Here is a 26,990-nt window from a genome sequence, read left to right as displayed (position 1 = left end):
TAGTGCCCAGGTAGACCCGTGTAATATTGTAATATTAAAAAATGTACTCAGCAATACTTTCACAAGAATCATTATGACCCTTGGAAAATATAGGACAAATTCTTTCCTGGAGGGGGAGTATGTCACCTTGGTAAAATTCTAGCCGCTTTCTACCAACTTGGCTAGCTCATTATAAGACTATTAGACTAGAGGTCTTGGGTTCGACTCCAAGTGAAGGCATTGAAAAATCAATGACATCTGTTACACATACAGCATAGTTAAATCAATTGAACTCATTGAAGAATCCAGAAATACACAGTACATGTAAGATATCATAATGAAGCACTACATCAATATACTTTAATTTGTACAGGTGAGAAATAGTTTGTACAGGTGAGGAATACTTTGTACATTGAGAAATAGTTTGTACAATGAGAAATTTGTTGTACAGGTGAGAAATTCTTTGTACTGGTGAGAAATTCTTTGTACAGTCAAAAATAGTTTGTACAGGTGAGAAATAGTTTGTACAGGTGAGAAATTCTTTGTACAGGTGAGGAATACTTTGTACAGGTGAGAAATATGTTGTACAGGTGATAAATACTTTGTACAGGTGATAAATATGTTGTACAGGTGAGAAATTCTTTGTACAGGTGAGAAATTCTTTGTACAGGTGAGAAATATGTTGTACATGTGAGAAATACTTTGAACAGGTGAGGAATACTTTGTACAGGTGAGAAATACTTTGTACATGTGAGAAATACTTTTTACAGGTGAGGAATACTTTGTACAGGTGAGAAATATGTTATACAAGTGAGGAATACTTAGCACAGATGAGAAAATGTTTGTAGAGGTGAGAAATACTTTGTACAGGAAAGAAATACTTTGTACAGGTGAGAATTTCTTTGTACATGTGAGAAATATGTTGTACAGGTGAGAAATTCTTTGTACAGGTGAGACATACTTTGTACAGGTGAGAAATATGTTGTACAGGTGAGGAACAAAAGTTTCAAACATTCAAATATTTTTGATTTACGCTCATCAGCCACACTATGTGTGGAACAAGAGATTCCATGTATATATACATTTATGAAACTCATCTCGAAGTTTTAATTTATGCTCGCCAAGGCTCGCTCGTAAAAATAGAAACTTCTAAGACTCGTGTCATAAAATCTCATGAAATGAAAACTCATTTAAGATCCTGTTTGTATACAAACATTCATGGTGAAAATAATACAGATGTTACTATTTAAAATGTTTTTACGAAAATAACACACAAGATATATCAAAAGCTTTCTTGGAAAATATAGAAAAGGTGTATCTGTTAGCTAAAAACTGGCTGTATTAGTGAGGACAGAATTAGTTAAGTTTAGTGGAACTGGACCGGGTCATTTGCCACAAACATGTAGCTCAATCGGTAGAGTTTCTGTCTAGAGTTTACAGGGTCCCGGGCCTCAATCCTGGTCTGGTTGTGCATTTTCCCTCTTGTTGAAAAGTTACCATTTACCTAGGATTAGCTTGGAGCAGTAGTTGTGTGGAGCAGGTTTTTTTTTGCAGTAAATTAGTGCCATTTTCAGCTGTCAAAGTGAGTCTGTTTTTTGAATGTCTGTATGATCACTGTTTTAGGAGGGAGAAATGAAAAAGATAGCCAAGTTAGCAAAGAATTTTGACAAGTCCATTAAAAATATCGTGAATGCTGTGGAGACGGGTGTAAACCTCTTCAAAGATATCATAGACGGCAAATTCTCCATCAAAGACATTGTCCAGTCTTTTGTGGATGCTCTACAAGAACTTCCAGGCAAGGTGAGTAATCACACTAAACAGAAAACTTCCCGTTAAAGGGAGATCACTCTACATGGAAACTTCTTGGCAAGGAGATTATTACTCTAATTGAAAACCAACACAAATAAGTAATTTAATAGTATCAGAAGTATTCCAAATTAACACAATAATAAGTGGTTTGAAACTTCAATTAAAGGTTTTGAATTTTGATGGATTTGGTGCCAAAAAAAACGAGCCATACCATACATAATACTTTTTAAGTATTTCTTTGACAATTTAAATTTATTAAGTGAACCACCCTATATACACATTGTACATATGTTTGTGCAAACATATGAACATTAACTATAAACAATATTAACAATATGTTACAATTGATGATAATTGTAATAAACTTAAATGTTTTGACTGATGCTATCTATAAGTAACATTGTTTGTTTTAGGTTTGGGATCTAAGGTATCGGGCGGTGAGGGCCATGCATATGTTTGGACAACTGGATGAAAATGAACTTCCGAAATTTCTACGTCCCCTTAGGAATTTGATATACAAGGTCACAACTTTGTACTCTGATATAAAAACTGACGTCTTGAACTTCTACAATGTAAGTTTAGCATTTTTATTAGATTTAATCACAATACTCCCAAGAATAAACCATTGAATGTTTTGTGCCTCTTGCAATGAATTAATATACAATTATGGACTTTTGTGCTGGTGAATATGATGTGATATAAACCTGAAAGAGTGATATTAACCGAGGCGAAGTCGAGGTCAATATCACTTTTTCAGGTTCATATCACATCATATTTACCAGCACAAAAGCCCATAACTGTTTTATTATATGCTTAAACAATAAAATAAAACAAAACAGAACTCAATGTTCTGATTTTCGAACGCGAGCCTCCGTGTAAAATTTAGCCAGGTTTGAATTCAACAGTTCAGCATTGTAGCTTTCGAAGGCATCGTCTAGGTTCTTTTTCTTAAGGTAAGCATGGAGGACATGCACTGCGTGTTCAATGGGCTTTTTTTATGTTAACAACATCTTTATCCTCGAATAGTTTTGATAATGTTCTGATGTAACGGAGGAGAAACGTTCGCCAGCAGCCATCTTCTATTGTTGTCTGACAGATCGCGTTCCAGTCTAACTGCGCATGCGCTAGGACAGGTTCCCGGGAATTTCCATATAGGCTATATTTAGAAATCGATATTCACCGGATAACCAGTCTACATGAGTTTTTGAGGACTGGTCACATGTATAGGATCCGACCAATGTGATTGCGAGAAATGTTCATGCATATAATAAAGTCAGTTGAGGTATAAGTTTCAAGGATATGTATTTTTACATAACCCTCTTGCATTCATACCACCATGAACATTGCAAAATACTCATCAATCATCATGTTTAAACACTGCCTGGAAGAACCTTAAATGATACAAGGTTTTGCTATGAAGTTTAATATTTGTTACTTTCGCGATGCATTTTTGATATATTTATTGTTTGACTGGTGTTATTTCAGACCCTTGTCCAAACCATCACGATCATCATTCCCCAGCAAGCCAAGTTGATCTATGAGGCCATCCTGGATATCATTGATGGTTTCTCTGTTATCACCAAGGATCCAAAGACGGCCATCATGGGAATTGGCAAGGGAGTGGTCACGTAAGTACCGTTCAAGTCTTGTTACCACGGAAACACCCCAAACATGTTTCATTAGTTATGACAATGATATATGTGAACAAACTTAATATCAATCTAACAATGGCAAACAAAAAGCCTTTTATGTGTTGTGTTACAGGGTTAACACAGCTGTAGGGAAAGGTTTGTAAGTCTAGACCTGTTGTTAGGTCTGTGGTATGTTGTGTTACAGGGTTTACACAGCTGTAGGGAAAGGTTTGTAAGTCTAGACCTGTTGTTAGGTCTGTGGTATGTTGTGTTACAGGGTTTACACAGCTGTAGGAAAAGGTTTGTAAGTCTAGACTTGTTGTTAGGTCTGTGGTATGTTGTGTTACAGGGTTTACACAGCTGTAGGGAAAGGTTTTTTAGCCTAGACTTGTTGTTAGGTCTGTGGTATGTTGTGTTGCAGGGTGTTCATTGCTGGTAAGGAACCGCTAACTTACATAGACTAGCTGTAGCAAGTCCCTCTATGGTATGAAGTGTTCAATGTGAATATGATTGTAAGTGAACTTTTTCAGCGTAGACTAGCAGTGAGGTTGGTGGTATGTTGTGTGACAGGGTAGCCATAGCCAGGCACCATGCACTTATTAATGTAGACTAAGGGCCCTTTTTGTGTATTCGGTTGAACCAGTTGGAACGGTTGAATCTGTAAAGAAAACGGCAGTCATAGATCAGAACTGTGGCTGACCTCAGGAATATTCGGCACGTGTAGATTGAGGGGTTCATACGTGCCTTACCGAAACTAAAATGCTGACTATTGCTAGTTTGCCTTATTTCTTTCTAAAACAATGTCAAGCCACGTGTAGATTGTAAGATATGTTATATAATTTAGTGGATGCATGAAAGAAGGACATATTATTCATGATATATTGTTATTTATTCTCTGAAATTTCTAGCTCTGCCTATAGTTTGGTCCAAGTGTAATAGGACGAGGAATAGTCAAAAAGATAATGCCGTCGCTGGGGCTAGAACCCGCGACCTTTGGCTCTCCAGCCCGATGCTCTACCGCTGAGCTACAGGGAAATTCTCTACAGCTGACGCTTGTAAAGCAACCTAATCAATGCACATCTTTTACACAAGTGCGTTTGTTTATCGTGGAATATTTCTGCGCCAATTGGGATACGCGAATGTAACCTAGCATTACCCCAGCAGTAATGCAAGTATTGTATGTTATATGTTGCAGGGTGTTTATGGCAGTAAAAGAGCTGCTGGATGCCAAGAACAAAACGCAAGAGGCCTGCTTCTTCCTAAAAGGTAGTGTGTTTCTCTAAAACCAGGTATTAGGGACATAAATGAAAACTTCTGTGACAATGGGACATCATACCGATTGAATATGTTTTAATTCAACTGTGAAAGAGAAATCGAACAGTATAAAGAAATGTTGATATTAGGATTTTATGTAAAACCACATTAAATCAATGTGTTTCTAAATTTTAAAATATCTGAAGTCATTGAAATGTTTATATTAACCTGTAGCAGAACTGGACTGGGTTGATGGGCGGCAACCAGGTAGCTCAATTGGTAGAGTGTCCATCTAGAGTTCGGAGGGTCCCGGGTTCGAACCTCGGTCTGGCCGTACTTTTTTTGTGCTTCTATTACAAACCACTTCAGATGAGGTTATTAAAAAGCATAGGTTTTATCCAAATGAAAAAAATGCTCCTCTATGATAATGAAGACCATTGCTGTTGATATGTTGGTGGGTGTGTAACTATGGTTGAACATTCGTTTTTAGACCAGAGACCAGATTGGTGGGACTTGGGACAACAGTTTGACATTATTATGGCAATGACTGCAAATGCATCAAATGCCATCCAGGATGAAGGGACAGCATGGGTAAATCAGCCATTCGCCGAGGGAGAGGACCTGGTGGCAGCCTTCACAGGGGGAAAGATGAATACGGTAAAACAGTCAATTCTTTGACACAGGGCATCGGCTTGCATTAACAGTTCATCTAGTTTTTGCTATCTCTGTAATGTCTTAACTCGCTTGGCTGTGTGAAATGATAGGACTAATCAAAAACGCATGTCTCGTTCAATGTTTATTACAGAAACGCGCCAATTCACCTCCTTTAGGAGAGTTCCTAAATACAGTTACAGACTTATCTCCCTTCAGCCATACATTACATCATTGTCTCTCTCGCCCATCACATACCATACATACAACACCTCTGTGTTGTAATTTTAAACTAAATAACCAATACAAGGTCACAGAGGTCAAGGAATAACTAAAGCAAGGTCACAGAGATCAAAGTCAAAAGTCAAGGTTACAAAAGTGTCATACAACATGTACTAATCAAGGGCATAAAGCTTGTCAAGTTGCTTGACCCATACTTCTGTACATAATCCAAAAACTGCCCTGAATTAAAAAACGTAGCTAATGAAACGTAAGTACGCTCTATCCTGTACTACTTCATGGCGGAGCGTGAAAATATCTTCAATATTGTGGACTGTTACAGAGTGTGGCCAGACAACAGCTATTGGAGAATCTGACAGCAATTAGAGATGAGCTACTGGAGCCATTTGCAGATCTCCGCACACTGGCCAAGAACTTCCTCCTTGAGTATGGAAAGGTGTTTACTCTAGTCAAGAGCATCAAGCAGGCTTACACCACACTGAAGGAAGGGTAAGGCTACTACAGTTATGAGGAGTCCAGTATAATGAAGACGAGGTCCACAGTGAATAGTTTCAGCAGAATTTTATTGTTTTGTTTCTCCACCATGCTCCTTGCCCTATATACCACAGAAGGAATATGCCTTTGACCTTTTACTATGATTTGACATTTAATGGTATGGATAATTTTTATGTGTGATACATTTTTTTGTTAAATTGGCATATAAGTCAGTTTCCCATATCCTTTGTTTTAAAACTAATTTGTAATTAAATTCAGGTAAATGATAATATTTGTGATTTATTTTCAGCTATGATAAGGATATCACTGATAGATTATCTTCAATGTGTTTTCAGGTACGATTTTGCTCGATCGATAATTGATAGATTATTTGGCCCAAAAGCTCACAAAGATTTCCCACGCACAACGCGACTGGACGGTGGAGGCTGTGGTAAGGATGGCTTTTACCCTTCAAAGCTCGACAAAAGTGGACAGGCTGAATACGAATTTGCCGGAGTTGACCTCACTGTCGAGGAGGACATAAATGTAAGTAGAACATCAAAAACAGGAGGAATTCAGTGGTTGCATCAATTCCATTTTTAAATCGAAATAAGCAAAACAATTACAAGGGAACGTAATTTTTGCATATTCCTATGCATAACTAAACTAATGTTTTGACTGCATGTTTTGAGAAAGATTGAGTATCAGTTTAGTTATTGTATAAAGCTTTTATTTCATGTTACCAAATTTTCAAATATTTTACCTAAAACAAAGGATCATTTGTGATTTTATCAGACTACAAATATGTTAAGTATAGGGAAAATGAAATATATAGGAACTATGATGTGTGCTTTTAAGAACACTGGAATATGAAAATTATTTTACTGATGTCTACAGTTATGTCAGAACACTGAATCATGTGAATTATTTTACTGATGTCTACAGTTATGTCAAAACACTGAATCATGGGAATTATTTTACTGACGTCTACAGTTATGTCAGAACACTGAATCATGGGAATTATTTTACTGACGTCTACAGTTCTGTCAGATCACTGAATCATGGGAATTATTTTACTGATGTCTACAGTTATGTCAGAACACTGAATCATGTGAATTATTTTACTGATGTCTACAGTTATGTCAAAACACTGAATCATGGGAATTATTTTACTGACGTCTACAGTTATGTCAGAACACTGAATCATGGGAATTATTTTACTGATGTCTACAGTTATGTCAGAACACTGAATCATGGGAATTATTTTACTTACGTCTACAGTTATATCAGAACACTGAATCATGGGAATTATTTTACTGATGTCTACAGTTATGTCAGATCACTGAATCATGGGAATTATGTTACTGATGTCTACAGTTATGTCAGTACACTGAATCATGGGAATTATTTTCCTGACGTCTAAAGTTATGTCAGAACACTGGATCATGGGAATTATTTTACTGATGTCTACGGTTATGTCAGAACACTGAATCATGTTAGTGATTTTACTGATGTCTACAGTTATGTCAGAACACTGGAATATGAAAATTATTTTACTGATGTCTACAGTTATGTTAGAACACTGAATCATGGGAATTATTTTACTGACGTCTACAGTTATGACAGATCACTGAATCATGGGAATTATTTTACTGATGTCTACAGTTATGTTAGAACACTGAATCATGGGAATTATTTTACTGATGTCTACAGTTATGTCAGAACACTGAATCATGGGATTTTTTTTACTGATGTCTACAGTTATGTCAGAACACTGAATCATGTTAGTGAATTTACTGATGTCTACAGTTATGTCAGATCACTGAATCATGGGAATTATTTTACTGATGTCTACAGTTATGTCAGATCACTGAATCATTGGAATTATTTTAATGACATCTACAGTTATGTGAGAACACTGAATCATGGTAGTGATTTTACTGATGTCTACAGTTATGTCAGAACACTGAATCATGGGAATTATTTTACTGACATCTACAGTTATGTGAGAACTCTTAATCATGTTTGTGATTTTACTGACATCTACAGTTATGTCAGAACACTGAATCATGTTAGTGATTTTACTGATGTCTACAGTTATGTCAGATCACTGAATCATGGGAATTATTTTACTGACATCTACAGTTATGTGAGAACACTGAATCATGGTAGTGAATTTACTGATGTCTACAGTTATGTCAGAACACTGAATCATGTTAGTGATTTTACTGATGTCTACAGTTATGTCAGAACTATCAATGATGGGAGTGATTTGAATAGTGTCTACTGTCAGAAGACTGACTTCTGGGAGGATTCATTGCTATCAAGCTTTACGCAAGATCTGTACCCTATTACAGGTGGTGGCCCCCTTCCCAGGTTTGATTTACATCACAGACAATGCTAACGAGGTGAGAATCAATGCCACAGGTGGCTCGCTCCGGGACATTGTCATTGTCATTACCAACGTGAAACCGAATAGCACCATTCTGAAGGTCACGGACTTCAGCTACATTGAGAAGCGGGTACGTGTTACATATTACTACGACAGAATCTTGTTCAATTAAATTTGAGTTTGAAATTAAAGTTGAAGTTCCGATAAAATCCTCGTGTGGCATATTTTCTGAATTCTTTGTAGTGAATTTGTCATAAAGAAAATTTGAGTGGGAATGTTATCGTTTTGACTCTTTGAGTTGATCAAAGTATGGAAACAGTCAAATCTCGTTATCTCGAAGTCGACTGTGTTTTATTTGTATCAAAGAATTAGTAAGTGACAAAATGAAATTCGAACACTATGCAGTAGACGATGTTTTGATGTTGGTTTTACGCTACCAAAACCAATATCTTACTTCGAGGTATCCAAGCTTTTCCACTTTTCAGGATTCAAATTATCAGTTTGGCCGGGACCAGAGAAATACTTCGAGATAAACAGGGTCTTCGAGTTAAAAGAGTTCGAGATAATGAGGTTCGACTGTATTTTCATATAAGCAATGTTTTTAAAATATATGTATATGCCTGTGATATTTTTTCACTAAGTTAATCATTTCCACTTTTGGATTTGAGCTGGAATCCATTCAATAATCAGTCCATTTATCTTTTAACGTTTTTGCTGGATTTGTTTTGGTAGGTTGCTGGAGGCCAGGTGGTTGGTAAATCAGTACGGTCTCCATGTACTGGCAACAACCACATCCATTTCGCCATGTTCAAGCCTGGAGGTCTCCTTAGTAACGACATTGCGCCAATCGATCCCAAACGGTTCCTTGAGCCACGATTCCCAGGCGTCCCGAAATGGATACAGCATTGTGACGATTACCGACTTGTATATAAGGTTAAACCCCAACTCTATGTTTAGATTTTTTGTTTGTTTGTGTTTGACGTCCTATTTACAGCTATGGTCATTTAAGGATAAGCCAAGTTTTGGTAATGGAGGAAAGTCAGAGTTCACGAAGAAAAATCATCGATTTGCGGCCAGTAGCTGGCGACTGCCCCACGTAGGCCTAGAACATGCAACCCAGTGGTGGAGGGCTAGTGGTAGAAGAATGTCAAAGGCCTTAACCATTTGGCCACTGTGGCCCTTGTTTATAGAATTATCTTTCTAAGTAAATAAGTATTGTGTAAAACTATGAGATATAAATGCACTCTCATTACACTATTTAACTGTAGAATATCAGTAAGCAGCACAGCTGTGTGGCTTGTTAGTAGATTTTAATGGAGGGATGTCACAAATATAGTCCAATGAATTGGCTCCATTCAAAGGGTGTTTACTAAATTAAGTTGTTTTAATGAAATTATTTTCTTTTTTTGTTGTTCAAAACAGTTTGAGACAATTGCAGAAGGAACCATTGTTGGTTTAGGGGGACAAGGTCAGAACAACACAAGTCCTAAGATGAATAATACGAATGTGAAGCCATTACCACAGCTTCCAAAAGCTAGTGATCCTGGCCTGCCTGTTCAGTCCGTCAAAGGTCAGTGCATTCTTACCTAGGTAATGTTAGACTCTTACATGTGTAATGTTAAATTTGTACCTGTGTAATGTAAAATTCTTACCTGTGTAATGTTGAATTCTAGTACTTAACCTGGGTGATGTTAGATTCTTACCTGGGTAATGTTAAATTCTTACCTGGGTAATGTTAAATTCATACCTTGGAAATTAATGTTAGATTCTTACCTGGGTAATGTTAAATTCATACCTGGGTTATGTTAGATACTTACCTGGGTAATGTTAGATTCTTACCCGGGTAATGTTAAAATCCTTACCTGGGTAATGTTAGATTCTTACCTGGGTAATATTAAATTCTTCCCTGGGTAATGTTAAATTCATACCTTGAAAATTAATGTTAGATTCTTACCTGGGGTAATGTTAAATTCTTACTTGGGAAATGTTAAATTCATACCTGCGAAATATTAGATTCTTACCTGGGTAATGTTAAATTCTTACCTGGATAATGTTAAATTCTTACCTTGGAAATGTTAGATTCTTACCTTGGTAATGTTAGGTTGTCAGGTTCTTGCGAGGTAAGGTTACATTCTTACAGCCTCATGGGCCTAATGTTCTTAAATGTCAATGTGCTTATGTAAAATTGAAACATTTTCACACTTTAAATTAAAAAATTGCAATATATCCTTTGATCAGAAAACCCAGCAGGAATGTACACAAAGAAGGAAAGCCAGCCAACACTTGCAGATGACCTTGATCAGGGGATTGAGGACCAATGTCCAAGTCCAACCACCTACAATCCGGGTACATCTCCCACAACGACCACCACCACCACAACTGTCGCCCCGGCAACCAAAAAGAAACCAGGTAACAACACCGTCATAGTAAGGGGGAAAACAAATTTATCCGCTGGTGTTCCTATTAAAGGATGGGTGTCTGTTTACATTCTCTGTGTCTACAACGGGTACAAATTAGTTTTCAACCTACCTTAGTTGCCCCCCCCCCCCCCCCCCATCACCACCACGCACACACACACACACACACACACACACACACACACATAAAAAAAAGGAACAAACAATAAATAAACTTCGGGACATAAGGGACCATAAATAGCTCATACAGACTGTTGGATAGAAGCTTTAGGACCAGACTATAAAGGGACCATAAACAGCTTATCCAGACTGTTGGATAGAAGCTTTAGGACTAGGCCATAAAGGGACCATAAACAGCTTATTCAGACTGTTGGATAGGAGCTTTAGGACTAGGCTATAAAGGGACCATAAAAAGCTTATTCAGACCTTCGGATGACAGCTTTCTGACCAGGCTATAAAGGGACCATAAACAGCTTATTCAAACTGTCGGATGAAAAGCTTTAGGTCTAGACTATATAGGGACCATAAACAGCTTATTCAGACCATCGGATGAAAGCTTTAGGACTAGGCTATAAAGGGACCATAGACAGCTTATTCAGACTGTTGGATAGAAGCTTTGGGATTAGGCTATAAAGGGACCATACACAGCTTATTCAGACTGTTGGATAGAAGCTTTAAGACTAGGCTATAAAGGGACCATAAACAGCTTATTCAGTCCGTCGGATGACAGCTTTCGGACCAGGCTATAAAGGGACCATCAACAGCTTATTCAGACTGTTGGATAGAAGCTTTAGGACCAGACTATAGAGGGACCATAAACAGCTTATTCAGACTGTTGGATAGAAACTTTGGGACTAGGCTATAAAGGGACCATACACAGCTTATTCAGACTGTTGGATAGAAGCTTTGGGACTAGGCTATAAAGGGACCATAAACAGCTTATTCAGACCTTCGGATGACAGCTTTCGGACCAGGCTATAAAGGGACCATAAACAGCTTATTCAGACTGTTGGATAGAAGCTTTAGGACTAGGCTATAAAGGGACCATAAACAGCTTATTCAGACCGTCGGATGAAAGCTTTAGGACTAGGCTATAAAGGGACCATAAACAGCTTATTCAAACTGTCGGATGAAAAGCTTTAGGTCTAGACTATATAGGGACCATAAACAGCTTATTCAGACCATCGGATGAAAGCTTTAGGACTAGGCTATAAAGAGACCATAAACAGCTTATTCAGACTGTTGGATAGAAGCTTTGGGACTAGGCTATAAAGGGACCATACACAGCTTATTCAGACTGTTGGATAGAAGCTTTAGGACTAGGCTATAAAGGGACCATAAACAGCTTATTCAGACCGTCGGATGAAAGCTTTAGGACTAGGCTATAAGGGACCATAAACAGCTTATTCAGACTGTTGGATAGAAGCTTTGGGACTAGCCTATAAAGGGACCATAAACAGCTTATTCAGACCGTCGGATGAAAGCTTTAGGACTAGGCTATAAAGGGACCATAAACAGCTTATTCAGACCGTCGGATAGAAGCTTTAGGACTAGGCTTCGAGGAACATGACACTGTCATAGATAGCTACATTTTGTAAGGGTAGAAAAAAAAAACATCTCTGGCCTGGATGGCAAATTGACCGGTTAAAATATGCGGATCGCTTTGGCCTCTTGTGTTATTTTTTCCAGTAAAAGCCATGTATTTGGATATTTTCAGGTCTGTTTTCCAATTTACTGAAGAAAGCTGACAGTTTCCTGAAGAAGTTTTCATTGCGAAGATTAAGAATGGGAACCATCATTGAGTTCCTAGATCGTCTAGGCATGGATGAAAGTAAAGAGAAAATGGCAAATGTCATAAAAACTATCAAGGTAGGATATTTGTTCAATGATTGCATTGAACTTTCATTTTAATTAAGTCATATTTCTTGAATGAAAATTAGTATAGTTATAATTGTATAGAGTGATTTTTTGTTTTTTATATGCAGTTCAATCAGAAAATACCTTACTCGATGCTGAGATCAGGCCTAATGCCTCTTTAGATACAGATATAGGACCATTTTCAAAGACAAAGTTTTCCAGATTGGAATGCTAGAAACACTTTGCTTTTTTTAAATATAAAGTGCATTTGGATATATTATGATTCTACAGCAACATATCAAGAGACATAGATATTTAATAGAACCTAAATGTATGAAATTTAAATAATCTTAAGATGGTTTATGCAGACAGATAAATTAACATTATGAAGTTATTAGCTTGGTGTGTATGCAGATTTCAGTTATTGTAAATATTGCAAGACAAGGATTTGTTACGAATAATTAAGAGAGAAATACTGTTTTATCACATAATGTACTGTGTTTTCCAGTGAATATACCCATGTATTTTTTTTGCGTATCAACCCATGTAATATGACCTATCAGCCCTGTGATTGGTTGTAAGTTTCAATTGTGACGTCACACCTAGGACAAGAACATGACAACCCAGATTTACACACTGGAGTCAAAATGGCGGCTTTTTACATACTAAGGTTGCAAAAAAAGTTGTCGTTTTACGCGAATAAATGCCAGAAATCTTGATTATGTGATAAAAAGGATCTTAGTCTCATTTTCATTTCATATGAAATTCAGGAAACTTGTCACGAATTTTTCATTTTAGCTCGCCAGAGACTCGCTAAATTGAAAAATTCTTTGACTTGTTTCATAAATCTCATATGAAATTGAAACCCATGTAAAATCCTATACATATTTATAATAGAGACTGTTTATAATGTGTTAACAGAGAATCATCGACAACAAACCTTGCCTCAGCCCACAGCAGATGTCTGACGAACAGCTACGAATGGAATTACAGAGCAAGGGCATTAACTCTACCGGCAGTCGTGAAGTCCTACGAGCAAGACTGCTCAAGAATGAAAACAGTAAATTAAATATTGATTTGCACAAAGCTTAGACTAGATATGTTAGTTGCTTAATAAAGATCGAGAACCCTATTTTTTTTACAGTGTCAGAGGTCAAGGTCACTGTTTCTAAAAATAGAGTTTTACAAAATGATTTATTACCTGTCTGGATGCTGACTTTGGAATGAATGATGGTACAAAGCTAAACGTGGTATGTGGTTTAGGATAGGGGAGAGGAGGAATCCTTTAGATTTAATGCCTGTTTGTTTTTGAAAAGGTTGAGGTTAAGGTTATTTTTGTTCAAAAAAATGAATGTTTTCTGTCCTAGCTTGTCCTTCTGCTAACTGAATAATGTTTCTTAGAAAATGAGACATATGTGGGTTACTCTCACTGCAACTTCATTATTTTTTGCTGTTGATATAAAGCTATTATGTCTGTTTTATATGTGTATGGTACAAAAGTGGTGGGACTCTACCTTAAGATGTAATGCTATTATGTCTATTTTATATGTATATGGTACAAAAGTGGTGGGACTCTCTACCTTAACTCATTCATCCCTGAAGACACATTTTGACTCTTCTAATTCAAAAATTGGAATAGTTCATTATGAAATTTCAGGGGTGAGTAAGTAAATTTATAATGATATAATGTTTATTTACTTTCAGAGTGCCCTCTGCTGTCCTTCACCATGCCAAAGAATGTGTACTGCACATTCCAAGAAAACTGTATGGGAGTCGAGTGCTGTATTAACGCCAAGATCTACATGTTCCTCAAAGTGTTCAAAGTCTGGGCACGATTCAACCCCTGTGAATTTGAGTTCTCATTTGGACTTGAAGATTGGAACCACACCTTAACAATGGAGAGGGTCTCATTTGATGGTGAGTTTCCTTTTCTGGTGACTTTGGTCCGTTTAATAGAAAGGTATACTGTGATATACTATAAACGTCTATCCGGCGTCAACTGTTTACTTTAAACAACTTCTTCTGAATAACCAAGAGGCCCAGGTTGATCATGTTTGGCCAGTAGCATGCTGGGATGAAGGGGCTACCAAGTTTGTTCAAATGAATGACCTTTGCCTATATTCAAGGTCACAGGGGTCAAACATGTTAAATCTCGCAACAACTTTTTCTGAATAACCAGAAGGCCCAGGATGATGATAATAGGCCAGAAACATGCTTTGATAAAGGGCTACCAAGTTTGTTTGAATGAATGACCTTGTCTTAAAGGCCTAGGGTGTTGATATTTTTTTAATAATAAAAAAAAACAAAAAAAACATCGTGACTAGGAGCTACAGTTCCCGCAGCTTCAGGTCAGTAGTTCTTGGGAAAATCTTTTGAGATGGGTCTTCATTTTGTACTGTTTTTTACAGGTCTAGAGGATGAGATCTATACAGGACTAAAGTTGGATATCCTTGGTGGTGTGGAGCTGGTGATCAAATACAAGATTCAGAAGACAGACTACGAAACAGTGGCGGACTTTGGGATGGGGTTATGTAGTATGTCTGATCCTACACAGTGTCCACTCTACTTCCCCCTCCTAGACAAGGCTGTTCTTCCCCTCCCGACTTGTTACCCTAACGGCACCGTTGTTTGGCCACAAGGTAGGTATCTCCATCAACTCTGGTATCAGGCCCAAACTTATTTACCTCATGATACTGTCCTATGGCCCAGAGGCTATTGATTTAAATAACACTATTGCCTTGCCAAGGAGTCAGTGATACCAATGCTTAAGTTTGGCCTTATAGTAATTGATCTCAACACTGTTGTCTGGCACTAAGGTTAATGAAACCAAAATAAACACAATTGTTTAGGCAAAAATCCTATTTTTCTCCCCAGCTAACGTGACTGATAAAAAAGGGGTAGGTCAGTAGTGATTTATTTATATAAAAAAAAAATGCGGGGTTGAAGAGGAGGCTTATTTAAGAAATTGAAAATCACAACAAAACTATTTTTTCACAATATAAATAGGTATTTAAAAAAAATTATATGGGATTTAATTTCGGTTTTGATAACTGCCCTTGAAATAGAGATGTGTCATAAAACAAAACACTTTTGTCGCTTTCAAATGGATCGTTTAAGCACATTCGAGTGAGAGTAAAATTGTTATGGTTGGAGGTTAAAGCCTAGGGATGGTCAGGGTACCAGAAATTAAGACCCCCCGCACGCTTACATCCGAGTCAACAAGAGTGATTTTACTATGTAAGTTGAAATAATTTGCTTCATAATTGTTCTAAAATAAATAATGTTTATATTTATATTTATACCAGAAATTTACATATTTTGAAAATATATTTTTTGGCCTTAGCCTAAAGTTTAATAACCCCTACAACATCATTTTGCCAAAAAGGGAAGTGATCTTTAAAAATAAATATACAACATTTGATATAGCGCCCTATCTAGCTAACATAAGCCAATCTAAAGCGCTTTACAGTACATAGATATACAATTTTATACAGTCAATACAATTAGCATATATATTAAATAATATTGAGGAATTCGCAGGAGCTGCCTTATCAGGCGGTAACTACTAGCCCTATGCCACCTGGCTAATATCTCCCTATGTGTGTATGCCTGTGTGTGTGCTGGAGATGTATTGTGTTCTGTTTGTAGTGGGGCCGTGCTTCCAACGGTATCATTTATAGTGCCACCTCACTTGAATGCTACAGCACAGATAACACCCATCTCAGACCATTTTATACTCCACCTGGGTTGTTGGAGTTGTGTGGGCAGGAGAAAAACACTTTCTCTAATATTCCATGTGTACGGCGACTTCGGGGATCGAACCCCAGCCGCCTGCTTGGAAGGCGGGAGTGTTAAAGCCACTCGACCAATATGCCTTAACATCACCATCACTTGGCCAAAAGGTTACGGATCCAGTCAACACTGTTATGTGACCTAAAGGTTATCCCAGCATTTAGAACTTTTAAAAAGCTCTGATCTAAATGCCAAACATTTCTGTTCCCCAAAGTCAGACAGCTGATTTATTGGAGGAGAGATTTAAATGCTGGACTGTTACCAGGGCCGCTTTTGTTTATTGTGCTCCAATCGGTTGAACCAGTTGGACCAGAGTTGTTCTTTTATGAAATAAGGTTGGACCTAGTAATTTGATGTTGCTTTCAGGCGTGCTTTGTCAAAGTCTTGCAATGCCTGCATAAACATTTGCAGGTCCACCAGGATTTATACCCGAAAATGTTATATCAAATAACGGACAAACCGGTTGTTCCTCATAAATGTACAGGCCCCTGACCTTACCTGGGCTAATTTCACAAATGTTTTAACTAGCTAAACTGAAAAGAAGACGAAATACACAGATCAAGCCCAAGGCTGTCCTCTTGAAAATTAGGCAACAAAAGGCTGACTAGCTTGCAATATTTCTGCGTAAAACAAAGTTGATTTACACATATATTGAACGAAATATTAAGAAATTTATTACACAGGTGAAAGAAGCTGATTTTTATTTGTTTTTTGTTTCTCTTAAAACTCTGAAAAAGTGCACATTGAGCTCTGTATATATAATATTGTTGTGTTTTACAGATACTGTATCGAAAAAAAAGTTGTGTCAGGATTAAATGGAACTCTTCTACATAATGCTAGTGTTTTTGCCTTTCTTATTCCTATTAGCATACATAACCTTAAGTAGAGAACCTGGGTAAAGTCTTGCGTGTTACAATTGCATTGTTAATTCAGATATTCATTTCTTGTCTGCAGTCAATTTTAAGGACTTCTTCAGTAAGGATGCTATAGCTAAACGTCTGAAGGAGGCTGGAGCTGCTGCTGTAAAGATGGCTGCGGAGGCTGCTGCTAGTGCTTTACTTGAAGTCCTGGGCCTTCCCTCAGTGAGTTATCTCCCCTTTCGTCTTTAGGACTCAAAATCATAAAGAGAAAATATGTAAATAATTGAGAAACACGGTTGCCATGTCGGTAAAGTATGTTGGTATGGACCGGATATACCTAAGATAAGATAAGATAAATTTATTTAAAGTCGGTGGGCATTTTAAAACAAATAACATAAGCTCTATAGTGCTTTTGACCTCCTCATAGAAATGTTAAGTGATGAATATAAATATTTGTTTTCCTTAGAAAATATTTTATTCCCATATACTCCTCACTAACCAATGTTAAAGATTAATTGAAATTTAAATAAAAAACATTTTGTACTTTGAATGTCAGAAGTTACTGAAAAGTATTCCTCATCTCACATTTTGAAATAAACAACATAACAACCTTACATGGTATTCAATATGTTTAACCAAATTCCAAAGTTTCAACCATAATGTTGACTTGGCTATCTCCAAGGTTGAAAGTCATGAAAATGAAATGGTAGCAAAATTTTCTGATTTTTAGAGAGTTTCTCTCATCATCAAGAGATAAGCTAATTTCATAATGGAGAACTGACAATGTGAATCTAAATACATATAATCTTAGTTTATTCTTTATTTCTAGGACATGTTGGACGAGACCGATCCCTGTCCTCGTGGAGAGATCAAGACAGACAAACAGTTAAGGAATGAGCTGACCTCTCGTGGTTTAAGCACTGTTGGAAATCGACCCGAACTTCTGGCTCGCTATAGTCTAGACGATAGAAGTATGTACAGTTGATTCTAGTTTTACTGATCAAGAGACCTAGAGTCTTTGATAGCTTTGTGGCAAAGCTATACATCGTAGAAATCGTAGTTAGTAGTGCCATAAAAAATGTCCATTTAAATATCAGTGTTTGGAAATTCTAAGTGATACATTCAAACGAATATTTCTGGAACAAATGTGACTTCAACTTTGTTTGAATGGTGAGAGTATGATATTCCAGGATTTTACAAATTAAATATATGATTTGAAAATTCATCAAAAGTTGCTACTCAAGAATATTTCAGCAATAGATGTTTAAATATGAAATGTTTTACGTGATATTTCAGTTGTAAAATCTGTATGAAGTATTTTCCGTGATAATGATTCTCGAAAGAAACAACCTGGTTTTAACATGGACTAAGACTGCAACGATGCATTAACATGACGATAGGACATGCATCATGATACTGTGGTCACGACACGATACATATCACAATGAATATAGTAACAGTAAAAGCAAAGATAAAAGATACGTTGCAAGTTTTAAATGGTAATGTTACAACTGGAAATAGACGTGGTCCAAAATGAGCATAACTTTAAAGTTCCACACAATTTACAGTATTTAGACGTGAATACTGAGCTGGAGTTGTAGCTGATCGCCTTGTTGGAACCAATATGAGTATACTCAATTCAGAAATGAAAAAATTCCTGAAAATATCATAGGTATATTGTAACTCCCCCAAAAAATATTGTGTATGTACAGTAGATTTCGCTTATCATCACTTCTGATTTGTCAGATGAAAATGTGATATTAACCGGAATATGACTTTAAGAGAAAACGTGTTTTGCTGACCATTTCAGGTGTCAAAACCTGAAAATTACAGCATTTAAATGTCCAAGTGATATGGTATTACAAAGAAGATAGTGTAGTTAAAAAAGATGTAACTAACGCGACTTTCTTTTAGTGAAGTAATCGCTTTTTATTTATTTATTTCATTTAAATGTGCAGCCAAAAAACTTGCTAAATTCCGGCGGTGCTCTTCGTACGTGATCAAATAAGCCTAGATTGACATGTGTAGTTGTCGTCTAATAGTGTATAATCTGCTCCAAATTAAGTCGTAAAGAATGTCATGTTGTTGCAGGTCGAGCTTGGACACAAATAAATTTCTTCCAAAGCGAGGTTTAAAAATCTTGAAATCTAAATCTTAAAAATGCTGTTTCAATTTTTCAGCATGTTCCGTGTTCAACAGAAGTCTCACTGTACCAGAAATTGGAAAGGAATCTCTGAAGAAGATAATGTATTACTTCATCTCGGATAACTGTATGAGACTAGACGCCTGTGCTGACATCTCCATACAGCTAGGAGATCTTACCTACACCAAGGCCTTTAAAGCCCATGTGGAGCTAGACCCCTGCAACTTCATCCTCAAGGCCAAGTTTGAGAAAATATCCATATCTGTGGTTCTCATATCTTATGAATGGGGTAAGTAGGTCAGGGCCAAGTTGTTCTTGTATGTTATATGTATGGTGTCAGGTCAGAGACTTTAAGATTTTTTTACATTTTTAGGTCACCTGAGCTTTAGCTCAAGTGACCTATTGCTATCCGTTTTCGTCCGTCGTCGTCCGTCGTCCGTCGTCCGTTAACATTTTACATTTCAAACTTAAAGTCAAGTTCTGCTGGGCCGATTGAACTGAAAGTTGGTAGGAATGATCGCTTCATGGTCCTGACAAAGTGTTGTTATTTTTCGGGTCGTTCAGAAATCCAATATGGCCGCCACAGCCGCCATTTTGAAAAACTATTTCAAACTTAAAGTAAAGTTCTACTTGGCCGATTGAACTGAAACTTTGTAGGAATGATCGAATCATGGTCCTGACAAAGAGTTGTTATTTTTCGGGTCAATCAGAAATACAATTTGGCTGCCATGGCCGCTATTTTGCTACTAAGTTCTAATAGGCCGATCTCACTTAAAATTGGTCTAGGAATGATCAGCTCATGGTCCTGACAAAGTTAAGTTAACATTATACTATTTTTTACTCAAATTGGTACATATTTCAACAACAAAAATAAATACTGTAGACTCAGGTGACCGTTGAGGCCCATGGGCCTCTTGTGTTCTGGTAGTATGTTGGTTGTAAAAAGGTCAGGGGTATGTCTTATACTTATTGTTCCCATAGCATATGTATGGGCTGATTAAGCATATCAGGAAAATCTCTTATACCTATTATTCCCATAGTATATACCGTAAATTTGCGGGTATAGTGCGCAGGTACGTTTTTGGGGTCAGACTTGAAAGAGAGAAAAATTGAAAATAAAATGAAAAATAAACTGTATCAAAAAGTAGCATCAAAGGTAACTTGGTGTTTATAACGCCGATTAATTAACGATTGATTGATTGGAGTCAACAAGACCATGATGGTCTCCCTCCGGCTCCGTACCGCTTGGTGGACGAATCCTGCAGAAACCAAACGAAGAAAGTGTAGCTAATTCCATGCCAGAGAATCGCCGATCAACTTATGTTTCGACATCTCAGCGGTTTTCTCATAATTACGAAAATGTAATTTTCAAATATAGGCTCCGTTCCATGTAAGTTCTGGTTTGTTAGGTTACCTGACCATAGGTCATGGTAACCTATTGTGATAGTCTTTTGTCCATCATCATGCGTCGTGCGTTAACTTTTCCTTGTGAACACGATAACTTCAGTAAATGTTAAACGAGTTTGATGAAACTTTGTATGCAGCCATATATCAATAAGATCTCGGACGAGTTTGAAAATGGGAATTATTCGTCAGTAACTTACAGAGTTATTGCCCTTTGTAATAATATTATTATTTGACCTTGTGAACACGAGAACTTGAGTAGATGTTAACTAAGTTTGATGAAACTTTGTATGCAGCCATATATCAATAAGATCCCGGACGAGTTCGAAAATGGGAATTATTCGTCAGTAACTTACAGAGTTATTGCCCTTTGTAATAATATTATTATTGGCCCTTGTGAACACGAGAACTTGAGTAGATGTTAACTAAGTTTGATGAAACTTTGTATGCAGCCATATATCAATAAGATCCCGGACGAGTTCGAAAATGGGAATTATTCGACAGTAACTTACAGAGTTATTGCCCTTTGTAATAATATTATTATTGGACCTTGTGAACACGAGCACTTGAGTAAATGTTAACCGAGTTTGATGAAACTTTGTATGCAGCCATATATCAGTAAGATCCCGGACTCTGAATGGGAATTATTCGACATTAACTTACAGAGTTATTGCCCTTTGTAATAATATTATTATTGGCCCTTGTGAACTCGATAACTTGACTAAATGTTGACGGAGTTCAATGAAACTTTGTCCGGTAATTATTTGACGGTAACCTGCAGAGTTATTGCCCTTTGTCATTATATTATTATTTGTCCCTGTGATGTTGATTGACATTACACAAGAATAGATGTAAATTCATGTTGTACACCTTTTTTTTCATTCATGACGCATTTTTGCTACTAACAAGGTGCGATTAAAATGTTGTGCCTTATTTAATAAATCATTGATTTACGCTTTTACTTGTTTCTTTTAACCAAGAACAGAAGACATACAGTTACCAAGTTTGTTCAAAACAGACCCCTTGGGTCAAAATTGGAGTCACACCCATTTATTTCGGTTATCGTGTTCACAGGGTCCAACAATAATAGAATTACCAAGGGGAATTACTATGTAAGTTATGGTCAAATTGGTCCGGTATTCAAACTCATCCAATTTCTCATTGATACAAAGCTGCATACAAAGTTTCATCAAAATCGGTTCATATTTACTGAAGTTATTGTGTTCACAAGGAAAAATTAATGGACGATGCAGCAAGGTCACTCGAAATGACAAAAAGAATGAGTTGGCCCCTGGATGACGGTCCTAATTTGAATCAGATGTCAGGTGACCGTTTAGGCCCATGGGCCTCTTTGTTTTTTACCAAATCGCTAAGCCTAGTGTGCATGTTTTTTTCCCGGCTCACTTTCATGTTGACGTGATCGATAACCTCGTGAATTATTTCAATATTATGAAGCATCATAAAAATTGTGTATTCTGCTTTTATTTTTTCCTTCAAGTAGATTTGAAGGGGATGTGTTTAATGTCCACGCTTCTAGTATAAACATATTTTTTTATAATCCCTTTACGGTCTAATCAGTCTGTAGTTCTAACAGTGCAGTGGGGCTTCACACCACATGTTGAATAGTGAAAACAACACAGTCCCTTGATCGCGGCTGCAAATAATTTCAATTAAATTGCTTAGAGCTATTGTTAATCCGTAATCACTGAAAGAGTGTTATCTTATTACTGCATTGTAATTTGTATTAACTGTGGTGTTGAGAAGTGTCAATAATTTTCGATCCTACCTAGCCTATTGTCCGGGATCAGACGGTATGCCCTCCGGTCAACTTACTTGTAAAAATGATACGTGCCCAGCTAGTGTTTGTCGCCTAATCAGCAGTCATGACCACAGTTTACCGATTTTAATCATTTAAGAGAAGGTAAAAATTGTGTCGCCAAATAATTTCATTTAATCTTCAATCTTGTTGGTGTTATTTTAATCTTCAACCTTATCATATATGACCGTCGACTCAAAATAAAACCATTTGAAGGGAGGTAATTCAAAATGGCGAACAAGGAACTCGAGAACGATAGACCGAGAATGACTTGTTCCTGCGTATAGTGCGCATCCCCTTTTTGACATGACAATATTTACCTAAAAAAGTGTGCACTATACGCGCAAATTTACGGTATGCAGGGCTCAGGTAAGTATGTCAGGAAAATCTCTGGCTTATGTTATTGTATTTATGGGGAGATCAAGTACATGTAGTTGAAGAGGATACCTCTATCTTGCATTGTGCTATCTTCTTGGTCAGGAGAATTTCCATCTTTTGCTCCTATATTGTATGTCTAGAGTGATTGAATAGCATTAGGTTCTCTTTATCATTGAATGAAGAATGCAATCATATGTGTATTTATATGCTGTAAGTGACCATTGTTTGTACTTAAGTTTGACATTGAAAATTGATGTTTGATAAAATAACATTTCATTTGCAGGTAAAACAGAGTATGTTCAAATTTTACAAGATGTAATGGTCAAGTAAGTAAAACCGATATACCAAAAACATTCTTGTTTAAATAAATAAGATTTTATTCTCATCACAAATTTACATTTTGATGATGGCTTGCTTTAATAACTAGCTAGTTCAGTCAGGGTAATGGAAAAGCACTTTTTACTCTTGTTTTTCCTATTATTAGATAAGGATCCCTGTACTACTGCCAAAAAATCTGACTAAGTGTCGCAAACTGATTTTTGCAGCTACGACTATAGCTTTGATCAATAATTTCTGGAAGGAAAACCATACCTTGCAGGACTTTTATGAGAAATAACAGAAACAAAATATAACCAACAATAGTATTTAGAGTAAACGGACTGAGAGTGTATGATATTGCTGCCTGTTTTAGGTTCAGTATTGGTAAAGATGATGTAAGGAAGGTGTTTGTTGTCAACTTTGGTATAAGTATATGTCCCGCTGATGGCTCCAGCTGCTTCATAGACGACTACTTCCTCTCCGACCTTGATGTCCCCATCCCAATTTGTAATGAAAATTTCACCCTGCCAGGTTTGTAGATCAATATAGAAGATATAGAGGAAATTTAATGGTGTCTTCAGTAATAACAAATATATTTCACGAGTGTGGCTAATATTTTGATATTTTTAACAACTGCACATATAAATGATATCAATTCAATTGTATAATTATGTAAATACTTAAGTGTGTGTACCAAACCTTAACCATAACAACCACTTTCTCTACCGTCGCTTCATTTGAATCTGAACAAAAAATTGTTGCCTTTGAATGCAGCAAATAGAAGATACCGTTATGAGTGGTCAATACCCAAAAGTGATATTGAAAATATCACTTTTGATATTTGTCACGGTGTGAAAGATATCAGTTTTATCAAGTTGATAGAATCCGATATTTCACTGGCAAAAATGTAATAAATAGGTTGGTTGTAAAGTGCCTATGTAAAGGTTTAAGAGAAGGGTAAAAATATACTCTTTCTAAGCTGAGTAGTTCACAATTCTTCCAAATTCTTAATCATCATTTTTCGAATATCCTGTTTGAAGGTTTTACACAAGAGTTTAAGCTGGCGAAGGTTCAATTCCGTCTATGCGTATTGCAGAGTTATCTTCTCTTGTGAGCAGGTATTGATTGTTACATCATTGATTTGTGTGAGAAAATTAATTCGTTTTCTCAAAAATTGATGACGTTACTCTCACAAACAAATGACGTAACAATCAATGTTCACAAGAGCCAGATAACTCTGCAATACGAAAAGACGGAATACAAGTGTCATTGAGAAAAACCTGTTCCTGCTGACACGGCGCAAAGTAAAGTTGGGTTGTGCGATGTTGAAATGTTGCTAAATCTGAAATTATTAAAATGCCAGAAATATTATAGCTCTGAAACAAAACTTACTATATATTAGTAAAATTTTGTTACAACTCATGATATGTTCAACAGATAAGCAGTAAAAAATACTGACAAACGACTGGAAATTGTACTTTATTTCTAGGTGGAGGGTCCATCGGGAACTTCGTGGCAGAAATTGGAGGCAAGATGACAGCAGAAGCGTTTCAGTTGATCCTCCGTATGTTTGATTTAGATGTAAGTGTTTCCATGATATTATGCAATTCACTCTTTTTGAAACTTATTAAAATAATCAAATTATTACATTATTGTTTGTTTTACTTCTTGTAGAATCCGATAGATTTTTTTTCTTCAAAAATACTTTTATAAAATATCAATGCACAAATTTTATAAATTTTAAGTTAACCCATTCACCCCTGAAGACACATTTGAACTCTTCCAATCAAAGGTTGGAATAGTTCATTATGAAATTTCAGGGGTGGATGAGTTAATGATTGTGAATGTATTCATCTCAACCAACAATAAAAGTGTAATATTTGTGGGCTAAGGTGAATACAGGTGTCCACTTAAAATCAATACAACTATTTTATAAAATTGGAAGTTTTCAAACTTTATTAATGATGAATCAGAAAATTCAAAACCAAGAATTGTAGAAAAAGAACATAAAATATGCTGTAGTATATACAATTTTTTATCTAAGAAATGTGTAAAATAATTTATTGATTTTAATATGATCAGTTTGAACTTTTTGCTTTTAATTTTCATTACAGAAAGTATTTACGGAAGGTCCATGTGTGTTGGAGACTGGCCCAAAAGGTAAGTTATTCTTAATGACAAATAAAGTTATTATGAAAAATAATTTTGCTATTATTTTCTATTGCTAATTCACATCAATAAAAACAGCATTGCAGATAGCATTGATTTATAGTTGTATTTATCATATTTTCCCCCAGATTGTCCTGTGTCCTTGGACCCCACGAGGTACCTACCGGACAGTGTGAAGAGCATGTTCCGTTGTGAGATGACAGATGACTGTTTTGGGATAAAGTGTTGCCTGGACCTTTCATTTACTGTGCCTCTAGGAGATGTAGAGGTACAGCTCAATGTTCCATTTCACTTCCAAGTACAGCCCTGTGACCTCATGATGGACGCCAAGTTAGGAACGTATCGGCACCAGACTCAGCTGTTAACATATGAATGGGGTATGTCCTTGTCGACTGTATGGCCTATCTATGGCCTGTCGGTTATGCAGAACAACCGGTTTGTCCGTTTTTAAATGTAACGTTTTCCGGTATAAATCCTGGTGGACCTGCAAATGTTTAATGCAAGCCTTGTCAAGGCTCGCCTGAAAGCATCATCAGGTTACTAGGTCCGACCCTTTTTCATAAACGAACAACTATGATCCAACCGGTTCAACCTTTGGGATAGCGATAAATGAAAGCGCCCGTAGATAATTATTCTCCCCTGCTTATTTGGACACATTAGAAAATGTTAAGTCTACTACTTCTGATTACTTTGTAGTTATTTTTAGTAATACGCCTTGGCCTATTATGAGAAGTTCTTTTTACACAACCAATACAATTTTCTATGTGACGTTTCAATGACTAGTACGATATGTACACTGTCACCTTCATCAGACAAATGACCAGTGAAGCGTATGCACACAAAGGTGTAAAATGTGTACGAGTTGTCCATAAAATCGATGTCGATTTCGGCTACGCTGGAAACGTATGTACAATAGTTGTTATATTTGTTATATATGTACCGAAATGACTCAATTCAGCTACGCTTTGTTAACAGTAGCTGAATTGACCAAGTGTTAACAAAGCGTAGCTGAATTGAGTCATTTTGGTACATATATAACATATATAACAACATTTTACACCTTTGTGTGCATACGCTTCACTGGTCATTTTTCTGATGAAGGTGACGGTGTACATATCGTACTAGTCATCGAAACATCACATAGAAAATTGTATTGGTTGTGTAAAAAGAACTTCTCATAATCCATACTTACCAACCTGAAGAAAATGTTTAGAAAAAAGCCTTGGCCTAAATTTGGGAAAATTTATCAATATACTACGGTAGTTAAATTGGGAAAGATTGTTGACATAGTTCTACAGTTAGGAAATTTACCCAAAATAAAATACTGAAAGTTCACGGAAAAAATAGTAGAATCCGAAAAAAAATTGTTTGCATTCTATTTGTAAGATAGTCCTCGTAATCATAAA

General features: G+C 36.5%; 1 protein-coding gene across 1 annotated transcript in view; it reads left to right on the top strand.

Moving 5' to 3' along the window:
- LOC110450253 overlaps positions 1-26,990 on the top strand; it is an 89,676-nt gene that overhangs the window by 28,276 nt on the left and 34,410 nt on the right. The window contains exons 18-40 of the mRNA XM_021497697.1: positions 1,603-1,779; positions 2,202-2,360; positions 3,274-3,416; positions 4,615-4,685; positions 5,164-5,330; positions 5,887-6,053; positions 6,395-6,584; positions 8,396-8,560; positions 9,163-9,363; positions 9,853-10,000; positions 10,669-10,839; positions 12,565-12,716; positions 13,626-13,764; positions 14,409-14,621; positions 15,113-15,343; positions 17,451-17,578; positions 18,186-18,327; positions 19,537-19,788; positions 23,381-23,423; positions 23,789-23,946; positions 24,905-24,996; positions 25,530-25,575; positions 25,713-25,961. Coding sequence (XP_021353372.1) covers positions 1,603-1,779; positions 2,202-2,360; positions 3,274-3,416; positions 4,615-4,685; positions 5,164-5,330; positions 5,887-6,053; positions 6,395-6,584; positions 8,396-8,560; positions 9,163-9,363; positions 9,853-10,000; positions 10,669-10,839; positions 12,565-12,716; positions 13,626-13,764; positions 14,409-14,621; positions 15,113-15,343; positions 17,451-17,578; positions 18,186-18,327; positions 19,537-19,788; positions 23,381-23,423; positions 23,789-23,946; positions 24,905-24,996; positions 25,530-25,575; positions 25,713-25,961 — 3,604 coding nt within the window. The remainder of the gene's footprint in view (positions 1-1,602; positions 1,780-2,201; positions 2,361-3,273; positions 3,417-4,614; positions 4,686-5,163; positions 5,331-5,886; positions 6,054-6,394; positions 6,585-8,395; positions 8,561-9,162; positions 9,364-9,852; positions 10,001-10,668; positions 10,840-12,564; positions 12,717-13,625; positions 13,765-14,408; positions 14,622-15,112; positions 15,344-17,450; positions 17,579-18,185; positions 18,328-19,536; positions 19,789-23,380; positions 23,424-23,788; positions 23,947-24,904; positions 24,997-25,529; positions 25,576-25,712; positions 25,962-26,990) is intronic.

This window comes from Mizuhopecten yessoensis, unplaced genomic scaffold (genome assembly GCF_002113885.1).
Source record: "Mizuhopecten yessoensis strain PY_sf001 unplaced genomic scaffold, ASM211388v2 scaffold523, whole genome shotgun sequence".
NCBI classification, from domain to species: domain Eukaryota; kingdom Metazoa; phylum Mollusca; class Bivalvia; order Pectinida; family Pectinidae; genus Mizuhopecten; species Mizuhopecten yessoensis.
Note: the sequence above shows the minus strand (reverse complement) of the source record. Positions and strands in the feature narration are given on the sequence as shown.